At 34.8% G+C, this 17,289-nt stretch overlaps 1 protein-coding gene across 4 annotated transcripts in view; it reads right to left on the reverse strand.

Moving 5' to 3' along the window:
• Positions 1-386: 386 nt before the first annotated feature.
• Ecpas (Ecm29 proteasome adaptor and scaffold) overlaps positions 387-17,289 on the reverse strand; it is a 114,847-nt gene continuing 97,944 nt past the window's right edge. For all 4 annotated transcript variants that reach the window (XM_027942974.2, XM_071600832.1, XM_071600831.1 and 1 more), the window contains 14 exons: positions 16,967-17,032; positions 15,472-15,561; positions 14,146-14,212; positions 13,495-13,586; positions 13,350-13,416; positions 12,933-13,124; positions 11,922-12,130; positions 11,053-11,096; positions 10,768-10,960; positions 9,673-9,811; positions 7,426-7,531; positions 7,153-7,241; positions 4,772-4,843; positions 387-3,471 (listed from right to left, as the gene is read on the reverse strand). In XM_027942974.2, the coding sequence (XP_027798775.2) occupies positions 3,332-3,471; positions 4,772-4,843; positions 7,153-7,241; positions 7,426-7,531; positions 9,673-9,811; positions 10,768-10,960; positions 11,053-11,096; positions 11,922-12,130; positions 12,933-13,124; positions 13,350-13,416; positions 13,495-13,586; positions 14,146-14,212; positions 15,472-15,561; positions 16,967-17,032 (1,566 nt within the window). In that variant the 3' untranslated portion in view covers positions 387-3,331. The remainder of the gene's footprint in view (positions 3,472-4,771; positions 4,844-7,152; positions 7,242-7,425; positions 7,532-9,672; positions 9,812-10,767; positions 10,961-11,052; positions 11,097-11,921; positions 12,131-12,932; positions 13,125-13,349; positions 13,417-13,494; positions 13,587-14,145; positions 14,213-15,471; positions 15,562-16,966; positions 17,033-17,289) is intronic.

The raw sequence follows: 17,289 nt of genomic DNA on the forward strand, positions 1-17,289 counted from the left end.
GAAGTTTTCACTATAGGATGTGCCTGTCCTCCTGACATTTTATGTCCATAGTCATGTATATTCACTTTGGTCAAAAGAAGAACTGCCTGTCATTTCTATATGTTCATGAAATTTTTATCCGAAAATCAAATCTTCTAATGACAAATTTCCTTCCAAGTACCTGACACCAGTTGTTGAGGGTGTCTTGGTTGTTTTTGCTTTGCCTTGGAGCCCCCAGACACTTCAGTCAGCAATTTCTACTTTCTAGAGTTAGCTCAGAATGTGGCAGGCAATAAAGCCTTTAAAAAAAAAAAAGTATAGCTAGTCAATGCCTTGACAGATAAACTATTTTCCTAGAGAAATGGTAAAAAATTAATGCAGTACTTCAAAAGAACAAGCTATGCAGCTTTTATTTACCATTTAATGTCTTCTTGGCATGGGACAGATTTTCCTTTCAAAGAAGGCTTATTACATGCTTTGCTAGCCAAGTACATATTGCGGACGATTCTGTGAAGACGTCGCATACAAAATACAAAAATCTGTCACATATACATCCATTTAACAACAGCTTATACATTACAGTGAGTGTCAATATCAAAATAATTCCCTGGACTTAACAAGCAGCATGAATATATTGTGGCACTAGAACCAAGATACATCCCACAAAGGACCCATGTTCAGAAGTGCAACTGTTAGTAGAGCAGACAACTGAGACCGTATCTTTGTTTCCTTTTTCTTTTTCATAATACATAAGTGAAAAAAGGGCAACATAACAGGAATTTGGTGGAAGTCTTGTGCACGAAGATTTGTCACAGGAAGACCCTCTGGGAACTATAAATTGAATATAAACATTCAAATTGCTCTTTATCACCCAAAATACAACTGTATACCACTTTCATGGTTATTTCCAGTTGCCACAGTTCAGGTATCTCCCCTCTCACATATCAATAAATTTGTGAAGCTGTAGATAATGCACTAATGTCAGGAATAAGGAATTCAGTAAGAGAGCCTACAAACTGGTTGTTTATATGACAAGAAGCTCTGAGCTTATAGGGAGAAATATAATCAAAATCCATTCCAGATAGCTTTAAATAATGAAGACTGATGAAAGAGGTATGCATGGGAACTTTAGCCATTTGTTCATCAACATCAACATTCTGCACTTACAGACTCTCAGTTATTGACCTGTTTAAATAAATGTGTGTACACCAAACATAAGCTGCACTGTGAGAAAATAATTTATCATGAGTAGATGTGTAAATGGTTTGGCTGGTCAAGATGAAGGCATTAAGTATATAAATTAGAAATGTGCTTAGAAAGCTAAAAGAAATGTAACTCAAAAGCACTAAGTTTTGGCAGACAGAGTGTGAGGTGATGTCAGCACCATTCTCAGCACCAAGGGAAATTCCCAATATTAAATAACCAAAAAGCTTTAAAAGCACAAAATTTGATGAGGTTTCAACACCTGCTACAGACCATTTGCACAGATCTTGCCCTTCTTTATATTATCACTTTCTGAACATCCCTGACCTGCACTACCCTCTTGACAAGGAAGCATATCCTCCATACTGTAAATGAAAGTCAGAGGGCATTTAGTGGAGGGGAAATGCTGATCTGGAAAATACCAAGTCCTGTGAGTCACAGCTTTCTGAAGAACATTCAAGCAAGTTATTCTCAAATGGAAGTCTATAAGAGGTTCCATAAAATTCACAACTACATTTCAGTATCAGCAAAGAGAGTTTGGTAATAAACACTGAAAATTTTTATTTGTAAATCCTTTTCCTAATCAGAAGTAATCCCAAACATAACACATTCAGATAAATTTAGGTACTATCCATGGCAGTGTTTTTCAAACTATGAGTAGTAACCCAGTTGAGTAAAGAAATGAATTTAGTGGGTCTGAAGAATTTACAACAGAGAGAAATCAAAGTGTATCACACATAGTGACTATGTATTATTTCACAAAAGATTTATTTCAGTTAAAGATTTTATATTCAGACATACATACACACACACACACACACACACACACACATTCTGTTCTGGATCATGAAGTAAAAGTTATTTTTATTATGAGTCACAGCCAAAACAGTATGAAATGCACAGTGGTCAATGGAGACAACCAATGCTAATAAATATAGAGTTTCCACCAAAAATAATAAACATGGAGATTCCTGGTGTTGATGCAATAAGGGAACAGTACTGCATGTAAATCAATCTTGTGCCGTGGAATCCAAGGCAAGCTAAAGAGTCCTTAGCTAACCATAAACACGTAGGTTAAAATTACCCTATACTCTTAGGCAGGGGTATGAGCAGCAGAAGGAAGGAAACTCTGGCTACAATTATCTACTTGGAGTGATATGCTATTTTAAGAAAATGCATTAAAAAGAGGTAATTTTGTGATGGTTAATTAATAGGCTCTCCTTCTACCCTACAAAGTCAGACTATTAGCATAAAAATGAGTAAAAAATTTTAAGTTGTCATAACAATTTTGAGATTACAAATGGTCTAAATCAAGGCAGTCTGCGATTTTTTGTTTTGGGTTTTGCAAAATATGCAACCACAGATACAGATAGAGGAACAATCTTGTCTTCTACTTTAATCTGCCTGTAAAAGGACTTTGATTAGAATCACATGGAGCCCAAACTTGTGCTCTCAACCTGTAAAGATGCTAAACAATCACTTTCTAAAAATTTAACCGTTGAACACATGAAATGTTGAGCTTTTGACTTTGAAGAACCCAATGATAAAGAGTCAATCAAGGACTGTTGTCAGCCACCCTCAATGTACTTCATCTTTGGAATTTCTGGGGTAGGCCATGGTTAGCAATGATTTTGGCGTCAGGCTGTAAAAGAGAGTGTAGTGGGCAGGATGTTTAACACCTGATCTGCCCTTGGCACAGGGCTCAGAAAGTAATTTATATCACCTCCAATCCTATTTCCTCGGGTATAAAAGAAGAGGTTAAAGTGATTTATAGGAAACCATCCTGAAATAACTTTAGCTTGGATAGCTAAGATTTTTATCCAGCTTGCTCTGCAACTCTCTATAATTCCTTTTATAATAGCTTTAATTCTTTTAACAACTATTTCTGCCCGTCTCATTTACAATCAATCACCTCGCAAACACCCAAGGTTCCTTTAAGCTCAGCCCACGTTTAAAAAAAAAAAAAAGAGTCAAGTTAAAATAAAGCTAATAAGGAACAAAATTTAAGGCTTTTTTTTTTTTTTTTTTATTTCAGCCAAGGAATGATGCATGCTACAGATTAATCTTTACTCTTCCCCACTTGGTTTTTTAAAGAATACCACCATTTCAACCCCCAATAAACATGGCACTTGTTTCTTCCCCTTCTCATTTATTCCAGATTTTCAAGTGTTTTCTTAAGTAATGATGCTTTCTCCTGCAGTTCAGGTCTGCTATCTGTCTCCATAGTAGCTAAAGACTCAATCAGGAGCACTCTGCATTCAGATGTCAAACTTTCCCACTGTTTAGATTCTGTATGGAAAAAGAAAAAAAGAGAAAGAAACCAAAGAACTCTTACAGAACAAGCAAGAAAAAAAAACTGAAACTCTTCCACATAGCCTATACCCAAAATAAATACAAAGCAAGCCCTTGAAGTACATAATAATCATAGGTTCAATGGGTAGCTCAAAACCCAAGTACTGAGAGTAGCCTGACAGCTACACAGAGTGTCTCACCCCTCTTTCCCAGTAGCATTGAAGCAAAGTGAAAGGAACTGTACCACAACAAAGTGGGAAGAAGGAAGCACTGAGGAAGGCAGAGTGTCAAGATACACTCAGTGGAAAAAAATCCCTAATTGCAAAGTTGGCTTAAGCAGAAACTTTATGACTCATTTCTTTAAAGAAAGTTAACAGAACTATATACATTCTGAAATTGTAGAAAATAAGAAATTATACCAAGTCTTAAATTATATTTTTAAGGTTTTGCCATTTTCTAGCAATGTGGCATCAAGCAAGTTATTAATAACCATTTAGCCTCACTTTCCTCATCTAGAATATATTAGCACCTCTCTGGCAAACTGAGAATTCAGTAATCTAAGTGCCTAGCTCTTTTATTTCAACAAGGAAAAAAGGGACTTTGTGATGTTTACCATTAACTGCTAAGCAAAGATAGAAAAACAAACAGCAAATCCACAAGGCTGTGGAGAAAACTGTTCCATCTTCTGCATTCTTAACCATGGGGTAAAAACAATAAAAAATAGAGGAAAAACAAAACAGGCTTCCTTTTGAAATCAGCAACAAAAACAAAACTGGAGAAAATGCTGGCCATTTTTTTTTCCCTACCACTGATGCAATAGACCATTAGAAGAAACTTGCTTCTGAATAAAGTTTTTTAAAAAGAAAGAAAATGGGGAAAAAGAAATATGACTTTTAAAAAAGTGCTATTATCAAATCTGATGACTCAAGTGGGTAAGTGTAAAATGTTTTCAATCTTCTTTCCAGTAGTGTCACTCTGCTTATTTATATGTATACACTGAAGTCTATTATGCCATTGTCAAACACTTCCGTAATTAACCAAGATTAAATCAGAATTAATGATGGAAACAGAAACTTTATTACTCTGGGATAAATACAACCTAATAATACATGAGAAGTATATAGAAGTATCAAACCCTTAAATTTAATAATTTTAGCTTTGTATATTCTACTTGATATGCACATATATTAATTTGTATTTTAGAGTATAAGCAAAAACAAAACAAAACATTTCTAAATTATATGCCATAAAGGGTCTTGGTTTGCTGGTCCTCCAACCAGAACTATCAAAAACTCACCTTCAAGTTTTTTAAGCAGTAATTCTATCACAGATAAAGCTTCTGTTCTCACAGATGAGTAGGTCTTATTTTCTAAGAAGAAAATCACACAGTTCATATGTATGCCTTAAAGACAGAACTTCTAAGATTACAGTCACTAAAGATGTTCAGAACTTGTAACCCAAATAGAAAGCTACAACTTTTATTGTTATTGTTTGCTTTTGTTTTTTCTAAGTGAGCTTCCCCTTGCTAATTACTATCAAATACTTGAAATGTGCTACATATCCACATTCCTCACTTTGGGGGACAGAGGGGACTATCAGCCAAATATACCAATCACTACAACATGGTAATAAAGAACTCATTTTAGAAGTGGGAAATCAAAAGACACTATCTCAAACATAGCATCTTCACATCATAGCTAAGAAAGGTCTTCAGGTTTCCATGATCCTCCTCCTTTTACCAAAGAACATTATACAACCCAATGTTTAGACCAACTCAGGGACACCTGAAACCCTACAAAGACAAAGTTGTTAGCTGTCAATTCATTAACCATAAAAGCATGCTAACTCCAAGAGGTGCAACTAAATTATGCCTTGTTGGTATCTACTCTTAGATGTGGCATCTAGTTCACAGTGAAATTATATACCAAAAAATTAATACAAAACCAAGCCCAAGGTAGGGAAAGAAGTGCTACAAAAAATGATGGTGGGACTGGGGATGTGGCTCAAGTGGTAGTGTGCTTGCCTAGCATGCGTAGGGCACTGGGTTCGATTCTCAGCACCACATAAAAACAAAATAAAAATGTTGTGTCCACCTGAAACTAAAAAACAAATATTAAAAAAAAAAAAAAAAAAGATGGTGACTTGCCAAGAGGATGTAAGAGGTCAGCTTGAAGGGGCTTCCACTGGAGAAATGAGACAATTTAAGTAATAAATTACTTAAGAAAAATAATTAACTCTAACTCATTGGGAGGTGGGGGGATTGGAAGGAATCCATAAATCAATACCAGTCAATAAACAAACAGATAGGGAGAAGAAAAAATTTTCTTACAAAAGTATACTGGCTACCAAATGGCAAATGTCGAAAGTGCTCGAGTTGAAAAAATCATAAAAAATTGGTTCAAGGAAGAATTATGAATTCATGCCATATAGAGAAGACATTTTGAAGAGGAGAAATTTGCACGGTCTTAATAGTGTCTTCTCAAAGACTGCTTGCTAGATGCAGTTTTAAAGGAGATTATTTAAATGGTCTTAAAAGTTATGTTCCCACAGGCTGCTAATTAGACAGAACAGAAAAAAATAGAAAATATACAGTACAGAGAATCACTAATACCTTAGTAAGGTAATCAAAATCAATGTCACAAATGGATATAAACACAGTGTGCGCCTCTTGATGCGAGGAAAAACAGTATGACCTATGTAATATCCCAACTGGAAATTCATAAGCCAGATCTAATCATGAGGAAACGTCAAAGAACAAATTACAAACATTCCATTTTTCAAAAAGAGGAGTGAGAACCAGGTGTGGTGGGATACAACTACCTTCAGCAGCTTGGGAGGCTGAGGCAGGAGAATCCCTAGTTCAAAGCCAGCCTCAGAAATTTTGCAAGACCCTGTCTCAAAATAAAAAATAAAAATGGGCTGGGGTTGCAGCTTAGTGGTTAAGTGCCCCTTGGTTCAATCCCTGGTAACAGAATGGGGGTGCGTATGTGGTTATTCTTCAAAACTGTCAAAGGCTGAAGAAGTATTCCAGATTAAGTTTCTTTTAAACTAAATATGTATAACAACTAAAGCAGTAAATTATCCTTGACTGAATTCTTTAATGAAAACAATTCTGAGGAAATCCTATAAATAAAATTACTGAAAAAAAAGACAGAATATGAATGGTAAAAATTTGATAACACTACATCTGTGTCATTATCTAAGTTTAATAACTATACTATTGTTATATAAAAGAATGCACAGTGAAAATGTAAAAATAAAGGGGTGTAATATAAGCAATAATATACCTTCAAATGTTTCAGAAAAAGGACCAAATATGTAGAAAGCCAAAGGATAAAGGCAATAGGACAAAATGAGCAAAAGTGGACACCATAAGTGAACTACTTGTTGCAATTGTTCTGTAAGTTTAAAATTATTTCCAAGTTTAAAAAAAAAAATTAAATATTTGCCACAAAGGTCTAATCTAGGTGCTAAAATTCTACTATAATTCTAGATTAAAATATCCAGTTTAGGGGGAGTATAATAAGTAGGAGTATAATAAGTATATGGACTATACTAAGTAGGACAGTTCGGCAGTTGTTCCAGAAATTTAGTTCCCACAAGATAGGGAATATTGAAAGATAAGTTCCTTAGCTTTAAAATCAGCACTTCTTATCAATTTTGGGTTACTACACTCACCTAAAGAATAAGTGATAGATTTACAAGTTTCCTGGAGAATTTCAGCCAAAGCTGCAGGATCTGCATGTTCTTTTTCCAAAAGCATTAACCTATACAAATCAGAAAGCAAGACACAAATGCTAAGAAACATTCTCAAACCATCCTGGCACAACAATTTCTACCTGCATGTTATAATTTGTACTACATCACTTCAGCTACTAGTTTGAAAATTTGTAACAATTCTATTGATTATATACAGAATGCTAGTGGGGGGAGAGAGATAAAGCAAATTACCCCTGAAAAAAGGCATTCATTGACTGAAGAACTCCCAGCTGCACTTTCCATGTGCTAAGTTTTAGCCGTTCACACATCATTTTGCACAGCTCCTGACGATAACAACCTGAGAAAAATAAAATGTAGGACAGAGCAGAAGAAAGTGTGTGAAGGAGTGAGAGAACAAATAAGGAACAGACAGAAAGAGAGGGGACAGTAAAAGAGGGTAGAGAGACAAGAATAATAAAGCAGAGGAGGGAAACAATAAATGCCTTTAATTAAAGTCATGAAATCACCACCACCACCCAAAAAACAAAACCTTCAGCATGACTTTGTGTTCAATTTTCAAACAATTTCCTTAATCAGGACCTCTCTTCTCCCAACAAAATTATATCTACTTCCATAAATGTTTGCTTTCAAGGCATATCATCCTCTACAGAACTAAGGCAGCATTTTAACCATATTTCCTTTCCCTTTAAACTCCCTAAATAACACTAATAAAGAAAGCTAAGTTCTGGAGCCCCCACACACTCTTATAAGCTTCTGCAACCCATATGTTTACCAAGAATCGAGTGCTTGGTCACAAACCTGCTGTCCCAATTGCTACTGTTGTTGTAATTACATAATTAATGTTACACTACCTGATGAATCAGGGGTATAACACTCAGCAAAGGAGCCATTTTTTTAAATGCTATAGGATTTAGTAGGACTCAAACAAATGTAAAAATAAGGGAGGGTGGTAAAAATCTAGAATTCTGTACTAGGTTTGCTTCTTAATTGTAATTTTCTTCTCTATTTTTAAAGAAACAAAAGGTAGGCTGGGGATGTGGCTCAGTGGTAGAGCACTTGCCTCACACATGCGAAACCCTGGGTTCTATCCTCAGAACCACATACAAAAAAATAAAAATAAACAAGTGAAATAAAGGTGTTGTGACCCACTACAACTAAAAAGTCAATATTTAAAAAAAAAAGAAATTACAGGCAGAAATTACAGGTGACACATTCTGAGTAAGATATATGTGAAACTTCAACGTATAACAGTTAAACTCTATAGGAATGGCCTTGGCTCTCTGATCAAAAAAATGTACATTTCTACTTCTAAGTTAAAATGAACTGTTTTGTTTTTATGTCATCTTTTTTATGTAATTCCCTACTTTTTTAGCTTCAGGCAAAAGTTAATAGTCCCAATGGTGAGAAATAAGTGGACTTCCACTAAAATCCATACACTGCACCAAGAGATAATACCACTCACAAATCTGTACAGTGTCTTTTGGGAAATTCTTCTGATACATCACAAGTATATTTTATACAAAATATACAAATACAAAGCACAAAACCCTTAAGTCTGATTTTAGATAAACAAATCATGAATAATCCACAATACATTTCATAATACTCAAGAATATTGAGATATCCAGAGGGACACAGTATGGAACCCAGAACAAGCAAACTTAAAAGAGTGGCATCAGCCCACATTGAAGGACCTGTCAAAGGACTTAAAACTAACTGCACCCTGATTCAACAATCCTTTAAAAGTACCTGTCCAATTATGAAAAATCTCTCAGTCATGAGTTTCTCAGTGAAACATTTGTCACTTGCTTAGTGAAGATATAGCAGCAAGGCCATCAATTTTGAGACAAAGAGACACTAATAAATTTTTCTGGATTCCTCAGAGTAAAGATAATCAAATAACAGAATAATTCCTATAATCAAGCCAACCACATAAAAATTATCATGGTTGTTATGAACTGTGTCCATCAAAATTCCTATGTTGAAGTCCTAACCACCTCCAGCCTTAGAACACAACTGAATCAGCAAACAGTCTTTAAAAGGGTCATACTGGTGGGCCCTATTCTAATATGGCTTGAGAGAACAAGAGGAGATTAGGATACAGTGTACAGAGGGAAGTCCACATGAAGACACAGGAAGAAGACATCCTGATACAAGCCAAAAAGAAAGGCCTCAAAAGAAATCATCCCTGCTGACACCTTGATTTTAAATTTTTACCCTCCAGTTTTGTGAGAAAATAAATTTCTACTGTTTCAGCTCTCTAGCTTGTGAAACTTTCTTACAGTAGCTCTAATAAAGTAATATAATCATCATGAGGTTATTTGATGATAATGTAGTAAAATTTATATTAGATAATTCTCACTATTATCTAATTGTTCAATCAGGCTCTATAATAATTATTAATTTGCCATACAGAAAATCTATGCTCTTGTAACCTCAGGTTATAGCACTTCTTCAAATGCAGGTTCTGGTGCTTACGTTGGGTCTCCTCATTCCGAGGCCAGGCTTTGCCCAGGCTCTCAAAGGCACCCAGCAAAGACTCCAGCTGCAGTTCTCTTTCCTTCTCATTCTCATCTTCTGTTTTGGTCATCCGGACCCCCATGCTTTCAAGTGAGTTCTAGGATATATCAAAGAACAAAAAAGCAAAATTTATTATTTCATTTTTAAAATTAGAGAAACACTATCAAAGCAATTAAATAAATTACCAAAGTAGGAGACACTGACCAAGAATTAAATGCTAAATTCTCTACCAATAGTTTACCTATTTATAATGAGAATTTTTAATAGAAATAATATATCTCTAATCTGGGAAGAACTTTAAACAAAAAGTGGGGAAAACACAATATATGTTATGTTTTGCGTACAACCTTAAAAAGACCTGCATTAGACTTAGAATTAACAATGGAAGAAACTTGGTAATGATATAAGCCCAAATTCTTTCTTAATAAACCAGGAATAGACCAGAAGTAACTGGTACAGCTAACTGGTGATATAATCAATTTAAAACAAAAGTCTCCAAATCCATATACTACTGTTATATATGTAACGGAAATTATTTAAACAGTCTTATTACAGAAACAAAATGATAACAAATTGGCAAAATAAGAAACAAGAAAAACTATTTAAAATATTTCATGCTTCAAATAAGTAAACTATATTCCTCTTTCTTTTTAGTGTCCAACCTCTAAAAAAATGTACTTCATTTTCCAAATGAAACCAGTCTTTATTTTATTTATTTATTTTATCTTATTTATTTATTTTTATGTGGTGCTGAGGACCGAATCGAGTGCCTCACAAGTGCTGGGCAAGTGTTCTACCACTGAGTACCACCCCATCCCAAAACCAGTCTTCTTTTACTAGAATTACCCAGTATATTGCAGAGGTATGACACATGGGCTTATATTTCACTCTAGTGAAATATAAAATATAGAGAGCCAGAATCCCTGAAGACTTCCCGCCTATCATATGAAAGACAAACTTTAATAAAACATGCAATCAGGAAACAGAAATATTTTTTAGCTTTTTTTTCTTTTAAGTACAGACCAGACCTAAGAGAACATAGGTGGTCATTACCTTCTTGATGAGAGGTATGACAATGTCAGAAAACTCCTGGAATCTGTCTTCTTTGGTGGCCTTCAAAACATCAGCTGCACAGCTGATTGCTACGATTTTATATTTAAGATTTTCTCTGCAACACTCCTTCAGAACAGCTTGAAGAATTTCATTTGTGCTGGGTTGATTGGGCACAGACTTTTCCAACTCTGCACTATAGGATCCACAAAAAAGCATCAAAACAGTTAACAAAGGTTACAACTTTCAGATTCAGTTTAAGAAATGACATCTTAATAGAACATTTACCTGCAAGCTGTCACCACACAGGCAATGGCTTTCAATAGTTCTTCCTAAGGAAATGCAAGATGAGGGAATAACTATTAAGCCCATAAATGTCACACTCTCTATACCATGATGACAATTACCTCAGGAATACTGGATAATTATGACAACAAAAATTAACAACATTCATCTAATCTTCAATGTGCTTTGTTGTTATAGGCACATACACCAAGTTTTACTCCAAACCATGAATGCAGGATAATGATCTTAATCTCCATTTCATAAAGGCCTGAGAACATATTTGCCCAAGATCACACAGCAAAAGTATCAACCACAGAATCATGATTACAACTGATATCCAGTATAATACTATTTCCACAATACTGCCTTGGCCACTACTGACCTTTACAAAATAAAGGAGACCATTACATGTTGCCACAATCTCATGTTCTCCACTGAATACTCACTGTATGTCCCTTGTGTAAGAAACAACAGTTTCTAATCACAGACCTCACATAAGCAACTACAGTCCCAGGATTAGAAGCAGCTTGCCTTGGTACTCAACTTTACACAAGCCCAATCCTGACTTATTTATGGGATCAACAGTTACAAATTGATGACACTTGATTTAAGAGATAACTTGGAAAATCAAATATGCAAGATCTATTAATCTCTGCATTCAAGGACATGAGGGTCACACTTTGAGATGAATAGCATATAGTTAAAACCAGGTGAAGTTTACCCAAAACCTCCTACTGGCTAAGAAATCAGCTTCACAAAAACAATACATTTAAAGTCACACAAAACCAGACTCTTATTTTTATAGAAAATGAAATATTAAGTCATAGTTTTTTGTAGGATACTTTAAATTTAACTAGGAATGTTTTCTTTACCTTTCCTGCCCATGTTCTTCCAGCCAGGCCTTGCAACAATGCACTCAGTATCATTCCCAGATATGGAGGTACTAGAGAGCTGGTCTGTTTTGCAATTGATGCCATGGCAATGGCACCCTGGGCTTTCATCTTCCAAGACTGAGACTGCAATGCCTTCTGGGTAATGGTAATCAATTCCTGCAGGTATAATCGGATGCCTCCAAAGGACCCTGGGTTTAAAATGCAGTTAAAATACTTCTTAAGTGACAGGAAATATTAACTAATTTCTCTTTTTTTAAGTCTGAAGAAAGTCAGTGGCCATCAGTCTAAAGCAATGATTGTCAAACTGTTAAAGCACACCACTCTCAAAGGGAGGAACAGTGGGTGGTGTGGCTTATTTTTATAAGAGTAGGACTACATGAACTTGGATATGTTTCCAGGAAGATGTAGTGCAAGTGATCCATCATACATTAATATGTGTCAGAGTGAAAAAACACTTCTGAGAAACACTACTCCAAAATAATACTGAGCGACATAAAAATCACCATTACACTTTATTTTATTTTATTTTAACTTTGGTACCAGGAATTGAATCTAGGGGCATTCGACCACTGAGCCAAATCTCCAGCCCTTTTTTGTATTTTATTTAGAGACAGGGGCTCATTGAGTTGTTTAGGGCCTTGCTAAGTTGCTGAGGCTGGCTTTGAACTCACAATCCTCCTTCCTCAGCTTCCTGAGCTGCTGAGATTACAGGCGTGCACCAACCATTACACAATTGACTAAAATAAGTAGAGCCCTACTTTGCTTGGGCAGTTTGTTTCTCACATGGACAGCCACAAGTCAAAGAGAAAAGCTCCAAATGCCAACGTTGTGTACTTAGAAATTTGGATTGACTAAAAATTAAATGAGATACATATTGTTAAAGTTCTAGGAAAGAAATTATAGAGGAGTTTATGAATAAACAATGTCGGTAAAAAAAATTCCAGTTATAGTTTATAGAAAGCAGGTTTAATTTAAAGGCAGTGTACTAACCAGGTACATTTTCCTGCCACACTTCAGTCCATAAATTACATTCTTCTTTTTCAGATTTCTCTTCATCAGCAATTTCATGCATGCCTAGAAATGCCAAGGGCAAAACTTCTTTGGCATGGTTCTTTAATACATCAGGGCTGTATCGTCCAATCGCATGAATAGTCAAAGCACAAGAAATCTTATAGATGGGTTCTAAAGAGAAGAAGAAACCAAAATTTTATAATACTTATTGGTTTTCAGGATAACTAATCTAAATATACTATTGCTCAATTTGTACCACAGCAAAACAAACAAGTAAAATGAATTAGAAATGTTTCTACAAAATACATTATGTCAGAGAAAAATTCACTGTTACTTTACATGTATTACTTCATTACATTACCGTCTAAATTAAAATTGACATGAAACAGAAGGTACCTTCTTTCTCCATATACCAGCCACTGAGCTTTTGCAGCAGTTTTTCAGTGCTGCTATCTCGTGAGGTCTAAAAAAGAAACAATTCTAGTCATTTCTCTATAATTATCAAAGAGTTTTATTTCACTAAATCAGAAATTCAACTCACCCGAACTAAATGGCCCATGGCAAATGCACAGGATTTCTGAATTACACTATTTCGATCTGTCAGGCCACTAAGCAAAGCACTCATAAGTTTACCTACCAGAAATAAAAGAAAAAATCTGATACTTGGTTAATCAAATGGTCTACTCTATTCCAAGACAAAAATAAATAAATAACCTTATAATTAATAGCTGGTTTACTCCATAATAGTTTAGATCTCTTGAATGTTATATTTGTACTGTTTTGCCTTCTGTCTCCTGATAGCAAATTAAAAGTTAACCAGTGGCTAGAATATTGTGGGGAAAGTTGCAAAAATGAGAGATGGAGACATAAAAGTTCATGAGATCCACATCTTACCTAGAAGCCAGTATAAGAAGAAAAATGCTGATATAAAATTAGTTCTGTATGATAAACAAGTCCTACAGAATGACAAGATACTCTTACCTCCTTATACCACTAAGAAACAACAATCAAACACTCCTAGGACAGTAAAAAACTTCCTAAACCCTGCAATCCTGGAGACAAAGGGATTTGGCAAGTAGGAAAAAAGCACACAGCATATTAAACATGTCTAAATATTTTTCCATTTAAAACTTTGTCTCATAAGATATACAACCATGTAAAAATTTCCACAAACATGGTAAAACAAACTCACCTGAGTAAGGTGTTAGGTCCTGCGGACACTGAGTTGTTAAAGACACGATGACACTGGCACAGCCTCCCTTCAGGGTTACAAAAAAAGCAAAGGTCTAAGTGTGATGATCACATTGTTCAGTCTATCAAACAATATGTTTTTAGTACCAAAGATTTAAATATATGAAACACATGAAGCCTAATAGACCCTCCAGAACTCAGTCTAGAAAAAGGAAAACTTATTTTGAACTCGTAATGAAGAGATTTTTTTTTTTTTTGAAGACCTCCAACAAGATCAGTGGCCTTGGGCACTGTGATTTTAAAAAAAAAAAAATGATACAATCTTGTAGGAAAACAACACAAGCAATCATTTACCAACTCTTGTGCTAGCATTTCCTTTTCTAAAAATTTAACCAAAGGAAATAGTTTTCAATGTATCCAAAGATACTCATCACAGCGCTTTAGTATTTTTTTTTAAACCTAAAATCAATCAATGTTCCTCACTGGATTAAAATAAACAGTTTTATCTCCATACAATAGAGTATTATATGATCATTACTGAAAAATACATGCACAGAAAATATACTCAGTTTAAACAATTTTCTCTGTGCATTAAAATTATAAACAATTTTTAAACGTTTTTCTGATTTATAAATGTTAAAAATTTTAAATAAATACCAATTTTTCCATGAGAAAAAAACTGAGCCATTTGTTTCAAAAAGGAGGTGGGGATTTTGGTTGAACTAGTGAGACACTATAGGTTCATCATTTGTAATGGCATGCCTACCCCAACCCCTCCCACCCCTGGTGCATGATATGGAGTGGGAAAGACTATGCCAGCATGGAGCAGGGGATATATGGGAACCCTATATGTTCTGCTTAATTTTATTGTGAAACTAAACTGCCCTATTTTTAAAAAGTAAAAGAAAAAGCCTACCAAAAAAGTAGGGGATTATGTTTGTATAATCTTGAAAAGAGGACATTTTTCCACCCAAAACCTGCAGACCCCTCTACGAAATATTCTTATACCCTAAAACAATCACTTCCTGACGAATGGATGTGCATCACCATTAAGTGATAATAAAGGAGAACCAAGAGTATGTACCCAGGGAACAGAAATGAATCCACCAAAAAGAAGACATTAGTTTCCTACATCAGGCACATGTTATATTTCCAAATCAATTACAAGTTTTAAGCTACTCATGTAACCATAGAAACAAAATGTTCAATGTATAATAATATTAGGTTTTATAGAGATGCGAATTTCAAACATGATGGTTATTATATTTTTCTATCTAAAAACTAATGAAGATGTATACTTCCTCTTATGAAAAATACATTTACTTACCTTAGTTCCAAGACCTACACCACTTCTGATCAGTTCACATAATCTAGGAACTAGCTCACCCAGCACCGACACATCAAGATATTGCAGGCACTTTTGGAAAAGAATAAATATGAAGGCAAACCTTAGCAAATAATTAAGTCAATACTACATCTTAAATTAAAAACTGCTCGGGTCAAATATGTACCCACTGGATTTGATATGAATTGGAAAAATCACTGGTTTGATTTTGCTCTGATTTCAATATTTAAACCACCATTGCACTACAAACAGAAAAAATATCTATCAGCAGTTCAACATTAAAAACAGAACAAAACAAAAACAATGAAAATCATCAATTTATTAAAGGAGAAAATAAAGATAACCCAGAACAAAAGACCTCTCTGGATCTACTTTCTCTTTATTAATTCATGTTTAATGTAAAAAGTCCTATGTTAAAACTGACCTCTTTGTGGGCATACCCTCCCATCCCTAGTAAGTCAGTTTCTTAGATAAATTCCTCTCTAGTTCAGTATACTGTATTTTTTAAAATGCATCCACATATTCTATTATTAATGAACATACACATATGGTGCTTGCTAACTATTCCCATTTCTTTAAGCTTTACATTCCCTCAGTAAACCAACTAAGACATAATATCCTTAGACTAAATTTTGGTATTATTGCCCCTGTAGGCACTAAAAATTTCTATTCTCCTTGTCCAGCAGCTCTGTGATCTGCTTAGTAAACCAATTTCCAGTAGCTCACAAGCTCTTAGTTAAGCATTACAGGGAATTCTTGGGTAGAGATGACTCTATCGAAACTCAAGGAGCTTTAAAACTCAGAACCGCAAAATGCCAAGAAGCTCTTAGCCAAAAATTCTTCCTATGACTGAAACAACATACATAACTGCTCAGTTCCCTTCAACTACCTTCTGTGCTAACTACTTCATTAAATACCTACAAGCTGATAATTTCTTGGTCCTTCCCAAAGACAACTCTTGGGGTGGGGTTGGGGGGTGGATTCTAAATCTTTTTAAAATAGGTAGATAGATCCAGATTATATCTCTTAATAGGTTATTCTCCCTTGTATCATAAATTTGGACTACTTAGTTCTAGTTTTAGGAAAACATTTACTTAATTTAGTAACAAAATAAGAAAATAAGAATATTTTTAAAACCCTCAAATGTATACATTTTCAATATATCATTCAAAATTTTAAAATATAAAATATTTTTTAAAAAAACAACTAGGACTGGGGTTATGGCTCAGCAGTAGAGCGCATGCCTAGCACGTGTGAGACCCTGGATTCGATCCTCAGCACCATAAATAAATAAATAAATGTATTGTGTCCAACTACAACTAAAACATAAATTAAAAAAGAAAAAGAAACAACTAGAGTCACAATAGCTAACTGATCTATCCCTTCAATTCATTTCATTTAATACAGGGTGAATACTTTGAAGAAATTACACTTGAAGAGAAGCAAACTAACTTTCTCATCATATTTAGACACTTACCATGTTGATTGTTTCCATCATGGGAGATGATTTGGCAGCACTGAGTCGAGCACTATCCATAGCAGCCTAAAGAACACAAATTTAAGTCCCTCAGGACATTCAATTAATTAGGAATAAGACACACAGACACCAATAAAAGGGTTGTACTTCTGAACTAAAGAGCTTTTTAAAAATAACTGGTAATAAAGCCAAGCATAAGTCTAATTTCTATTGACCCTCACTCAACAATTTAGCTGTAACATCTCATTACAGGTGAGAAACCCAGACAAGTAAGAAATTAACTGCAGTTAGAAATTTAACACAAGCGGGCTGGGGATGTGGCT

The sequence above is a fragment of the Marmota flaviventris genome, chromosome 13 (genome assembly GCF_047511675.1).
Source record: "Marmota flaviventris isolate mMarFla1 chromosome 13, mMarFla1.hap1, whole genome shotgun sequence".
NCBI lineage: Eukaryota > Metazoa > Chordata > Mammalia > Rodentia > Sciuridae > Marmota > Marmota flaviventris.